The 6,342-nt window shown below is 43.4% G+C and overlaps 1 protein-coding gene across 1 annotated transcript in view; it reads left to right on the top strand.

The window, feature by feature from the left end:
• The window catches only part of LOC103356385 (dedicator of cytokinesis protein 3-like), a 170,787-nt gene that overhangs the window by 50,541 nt on the left and 113,904 nt on the right, over positions 1 to 6,342 (top strand). The window contains exon 4 of the mRNA XM_008280492.1: positions 4,355 to 4,410. Coding sequence (XP_008278714.1) covers positions 4,355 to 4,410 — 56 coding nt within the window. The remainder of the gene's footprint in view (positions 1 to 4,354; positions 4,411 to 6,342) is intronic.

Below are 6,342 nucleotides of genomic sequence, written 5' to 3' on the forward strand. Positions count from 1 at the left end.
ACCTTTAATGTTATATATTATTATATATATATGCAGGTGTGTGTTGTAGAGACAACGGCAAAACCTTCTAAATATGAAAATAAAAATAATAAATCAGAGTCCTCGCCAGGAGTCCGTTACAGCCTACCGGGGGGACGGGTCGGCGACGGGGGGTGGGGGGTCTTAGCGGTTAGCGGCGAATACGCTAGCGAATCAGCAGAAGACGACGCTTGTCGTTAAATACTTTCCCGTTACGTGACGCTGGAGAGAACCCTGACAAATATAAACGCTGACTGTCAGTAAACAGGCAAAACTGTTTAACTGTTAAACTCCAGCTTTACTGTATTTCAATCAGTAAAAACAAAGTTTTTTACATTTATTTGCTGTTAGTGGAAAAAAAGGTTATATATGGTGAAGTTTTTTTTAAAAAAATGGTGGCCTATACATATATATCTACATATGTCTATATATGTATATATATATATGTATGTATTCGGGACGCACAATATATTGGCGACCATATTACTGTGTTTCTCATATCGGTTGTTTTTCCCATATATCGGTATGTGATGACCACATTTAGCTGATGACTGTCTAACATCAGCGCCTTCGTCTCTACGTCTGATGTCGCTGCTATTCACAGATGTTTTTACTTAAATGGTCCTTTAATGTTAAATATGTTTAAATATGTTTTACTTTGTTATAATAAAGACTATGTGGTCTAATCTGGGCTTCTTCTGAATAGTTTCTCACGGTGCTCACTGATGCTCATTGATATCGGTGATATCGGTTAGCGGCATTATCAGAAATCTTCATATTGGATATTGTTATCGGCCAGAAGTTTTAATATCGTGCATCACTAAATATAAAGAAATGTTAATCTACATTTTGACTATAAAACATGGTGAAACTGCATAATGTCCACATTAAAAAATAATCTGTATTCTTTTTGTTCTTTTGCATTGTGTGACTGTACATCAGCTGAAAACATCTTCATTCTACAGATATTCTCACAGGTTCAACTGTCTTTGAACTTCACAGTCTTCCACTCTTCTTCGTTCTTCCTTTCTACCAGACTTTCATGTTTTTTTATGAATTATTTTCCACAGTTTACTAAATCTTTGTGACGGGATGAATCCCGTTTTGGTTCGTTTCCACCGTGAGGCAGCTTGAAGGTGGAGCTTCTGGTCTTTGTTGGAAAACGTTTTTGCAGACGAGTGATCTGACGGATGTTTCTGTTTCCTTTCAGGTTGGTTCAGAGGATTCTCAACCAGGAAGCCGAATGTCAAGGTGAGGATCTCATAACGCTTCATTCTCTGTTCACACCGTCTCTAACAGCAGCATGTACACAAACCTCAGGCTGGTTCTTTCTCTTACCTATCTAACCCTAAGCCTTCTACTCTGAAGTTAAACTTGAACTGAACCTCCTCAGCATGACGATACCAAACAGCTGCTCCTTGCTGGACGGGTTGTTCATCTTTACTCTTTAACAGTGTTTCGTTGGATTCAAGTCAGCTAGAGGACAACCACTGCAGCCCTGATCAGTGCTACTATGGCTCCTTCTGGACCTCCTGGTTCCTGCTCACACTGGGCTGCACTGGGTTCTAGCTGCTCACTGATCTTCTGGATCCTTTTCCATCTCTGTCCAGTCTCTCAGTCAGATGTTTCTCCTCCTCTGTTCAGGTCTTCTCCATGTGGAGCCATGATGCAGACATAGATAGAAACAGTCCAGAGGTCCAGAACTGAGAAGGTTCTGCTGCTCTCAGCTCGTTGTAGAACCATGTTTATGCAGGTGGACTGATGGGAACCACAGCTGGACTCAGTTTGGTTTCTTGTATTTTGAACACAGTCTTTCTGAAGTCTTTGTTGCTGATTGTTCATAAAACACGTGTCAGCTTAGAAACATCTCAGCTCTTGATCAGTGACTCAGTTTTGAATCATCTGACATTTCAGTGCTGCTACACGGAGACGTATTAACTTCAGTTAGAGTCTGACTCCTGGAAACAGAGCAGAGGATGATTCAGCCGTGGAACACAGGAGAGCAGATCTTCAGCACCAGCGTGATATTTAATCTTATTCATGTGATCAAAAAGTGTAACGAGAGAAAAACACCTTTTATCCACTGAATCAGTGACAGTAAACGTTTGGTTTGGTTTGGCAGATAATGTTCTGCAGGAATCACATCTTTTTAATGTCATGTGTGTATCTGCTGTACTGATAAAAAGGATGAAAAAGTGTCCAAAAGGTCCTGAATCTTAACCCAAATGACTTCATGTGTCCACAATGACAACAAACCTCTTCAACATGACCCGAACACTGTCTGCAACTTAAAAGTGTCTTAAAACTTATCTAAAAATGACCCAAAATGCCTCAAAACATGTCTCAAAATGACAGAAACGTCCCCAAAATGACCCAAAATCCATCCAGAACAATTCAAAACTTGTTGAGAACCCTGTTGGAACGTCTCCTAAATCACTCAGAACTCGTCCTGAATCATTTTAAACGTCCACAGTGTGTTGAAACTTGAACAAAGTGACTGTAAACCAGAGGACAGGAATGAAGACGAGCCTCTGATCAAGATGGAGGAGAAACACTGAGACCGTTGATCTGCTAGAACTGGTTCTGACCCAAACTGGTCTGGTGTCAGGTTCTACCAGAACTCAGACGTGTTCTTCCTCCTAAATGTCATGTGTCCATCTCCTGAAATTATTACATGTTGAAAGCTTAGAAATGGTTTAAAAAAAACAACAAAACAACCAAAATATGTCCAACAAGACTCAAAGAAAGTCCAAAACGACTCGAATGTTGTCCAAAGTGACAATAAAAGTCCAGAACTTCTCAAAATCTTCTGAAAAATTACTCTAAAATGTCTGAAATTACTTGAAATTTGTGCAGAATTATGAAATTATGACCTAACGCTTGTCCCAAACGGTTCAAAATGGTCCAGAAATGATGCTGAAACGTCTGAAATCCCTCTGATAGTTTAACTGAAGGTGTGTTCAGGATGAGTGTTTATTGGCTGGTTCAGACTGACAGAGGCAGAGTTCAGACCTTCTGCTGGTTTCCTCTCATCAGAACGTCCAGGCCTGTGTTTCCGGTTCTGTCGGCGAGCAGGTGGAACGCTGCTGCTTCTGTCTGCTGCGACTCTTTCTTGTCGGTTTTTGTGAGTCTGAAGGACGACGAGACGCTAACAGGAGCAACGGCAGCAGGCAGGAACGAGCTGAGAGCAGCTCCATGAGAGTCAGAGGAAACCAAACCCGGCAGCGGTTCTCATGTAATGACTGTAATTTAAACGTCCGTCGGGTGAAATTATAGAGCAGCTGCACGACGTCGTCCTGCTGAAGGAGCTCAGGGAGCAGGAGGAGGTTCAGGTCGGAGGAGTGAAGCTCAGAGGAGACAATGGAGCTCAGACTGTGGAGAACAATCAGAGGACAGGAGGAGAAGGAAGCTGGAGGATCATCATCAGAGGAAGCAGGAAGAACAGCAGACCCACTCTCCATTGTGTCGTTTTCACATTTTGTGGCTAATTTTTGTTGCTACGTGACTCATTTTGCTCACGTTGTGTCTCTTTTTTTCTGTTTTATGTCTCGTTTTTGTCGTTTCTTTTCCTGTTTTGTCATTTTATGTCTCCTTTTGTGTATCGTTTGGATTGTTTTGTGTAGTTTTTGTCTCGTTTTTGTCGTCTGGTATCGTGTTCTGTCGTTTTATTTCTCGCTTTGTGTCTCATCTGGATTGTTTAGTTTAGTTTTTGTTTCAGATTTTTGTGGTTTTGTGCCCTCGATTGTGTCGTTTTCACATGTTGTGGCTGGTTTCTGTTGGTTTGTGACTCATTTCGGTCACGTTGTGTCTCATATTTCTGCTTTGTGTCTCGTCTGTGCTGTCTTTTTGTCTGTCTTTTGTGGTTCTGTGTCAGTATTTGTGTTCAGTTTTTACTTTTGGGTTCTGCTGTTCAGTCGTTCTTGTTTTTGGCTCCAGACAGATTTCACCGTTTTGATTTTATTAACAGAGAACGCTGCTTTCAGAACGCGTCTGTCCTTACTAACCAGCGCCACCTGGCTTTGGACGGAGCAGCCGGCCAATCACAGCAGGCTGTGCTTTCAGGGGGCGGAGCTTAAAGAGACAGGAGCTAAAACTGAGCGTTCCTTATTTTATTGTGGAGAATAATCTGTCTTTAACACTAAAGCAGGTACACATGTGACCTCCTGAAGGTTCAGCAGGTTTGTCTGGTTTCAGCTGAACAACGACGTTAGAAAACACGACGTTGCTCCTTTTCCCTCGTGTTGATGTGATCCGAGGCGTCCAGAACTGCTCTCAGAACCCGTCCTGCTCTACTGACCCGTCTCACTGGTCTGTTCTGTCTGTTCTGTCTCTGCAGGGAGTGTTTCCTTCCAGCTACGTCCATCTGAAGAAGGCCGTCGTCACCAACAGAGGGTGAGTTCAGAAACACCTCAGAAACACACATATGTCCTCGGGTTGCACCGACAGCATCGTGTTTGTTAGTACAACTGGTTTAAAGAGTCATCGCTGAGTTACGGAGCGTTGCTGTGACAGACTAGATGTTCTGATTGGACCTCCAGTCTCCAGGATCAGTGAGCAGCTCCAGCTCTTTCCACTCACCTCCTTTCATTTCCCTCCAGTCCAGCCTCATCGACTTCATGCATTAAACACTGAACATGTTGGAGATTTGGACATTTATCCAGACTCTAAAGCTCTCCAGTGTTTTCTCTGAGCTCCAGTTCTTCAGGATTCTCGGCAGGTTCCAAACGTTTGGGGAACTCTGGACTCTTCAGAACTTTCTGTTGTGGGCGTGTTTATGTTTATTACCAGTTCTGGATCGTTTGACCAGAATTAAAATCACACAAACAAACAACGTAAACCAAACCACGTCTATAACATCTGACTTCAGATCTCTGCAACGCTTCTGGATCAGAACTCGGGTTCTGTATTTGTGTTCTGACTCTCCACGATTCGGTTCAGTAAAGAAAAGACGAAGAATGATGATTGTTGTTGAATATGAGCCTCAGAAACCCGTGAACGTGGAGAAAATGTGAATGTTTGTAGGTTTTAGGAGTTCTGCTGTTTTAGGTTTACCACCCAGTCTGAGCAGCGCCGCCATCTGAAGACCTCTGCACAAGGTTCTGGTTCCCCAGGTTTTTGTCCAGTGGCTCAGATCTGAGTATAAAAAGGCTTGAAATCCATCATTCCTGCTCAGAACCGTGAAACGTGGAGAGCTGAGTTACAGCCCTTCATACGTACATACAGTGGTTAACAGTTAAACAGCTGCTCTGATAAATACAAACACATAAAAATGAGATAAGTACACGTTATGAAAAGATGCACGAAAAGTCACATGATGCACCGAACTCCTTACTGAGCGCGCTCACAACGGGAACAAAAAGAAAAACCTGGTTAACAAAGAAACCTGACGAACACGTCGTCTCTGATTCAGGTTCAGTTTATCCGGCTAAAGAAAGCCTGACTAGTCCGGCCTGCTCCGGTTTGTTTGGGACACGTGAGCCTCACAGATCCTACTGGTGCTGTAGTGTGAGTTTGATCGTCCGGCACCAGACAGGAAGTGAGAACGACGACGTGTACGGAGGCCTGGTCGGTGATTCTAGCAGCTTTAATCCTCTTTGTGGCTGAGAAACAGCCGTCTAGTCGCGTGTTTGGGCTCGTTGTTGTGACTTTAGGACCGATGGGACTCTGTAACGGGTCAGGATGGACTCAGCTGCTGCAGTACAGGAGCGCCTACATGAGAGCGAGTCCAGGAAACGTCTCTGATCCTGAAGCCGCCGCTCAGTTGGACTGTTTCTGCAGCTGAAGCCTCTTCGGGGCTGATTTGATGAAACCTGGTGTTGAGTTGTTTTGTCTCTAAATGCGGTTCGAAGCTTCTCGTCGCCGATTCTCCTCCAAGTTCAAGAGTCCATATTTGAATGCATTAGCATAATGACTGGAGACGCTTTGTTGGGAAACTTGAGATTAATCAGAGTCGCGGAGCGTGTCCCGATTTGCATAAGAGTTTTTTAATTAAAGGCAGGGAGAGTAAATTAATTGGAATTAGTGAATCCTTTACTGTTTCAAGTCGGTCCTCGGGGCAAAGACAGAGTTTGGAGCGAGCCGAGTCGGAGGTTTCACCGGATCCTGAGGCCGGACGGCAGAAAGTGTTATGGACGACTGATCAGGCAGCTCCCGGAGCAGAATGTGCAGAAGTTCTGATCCAATATGATGAGAATTAAAGCTGAAAAACACTGTTAACCAGTTCTGTCAGTTTGGACTTTATTTACTGAACCATGTTTGTTAAGAAACTGTTTGAAATGACCAGAAAGTCAGCATACGGGAGAGAAAACGATTTAAGAAATAATT

The sequence above is a fragment of the Stegastes partitus genome, unplaced genomic scaffold (assembly GCF_000690725.1).
Source record: "Stegastes partitus isolate 25-593 unplaced genomic scaffold, Stegastes_partitus-1.0.2 Scaffold196, whole genome shotgun sequence".
Classification (NCBI taxonomy): domain Eukaryota; kingdom Metazoa; phylum Chordata; class Actinopteri; family Pomacentridae; genus Stegastes; species Stegastes partitus.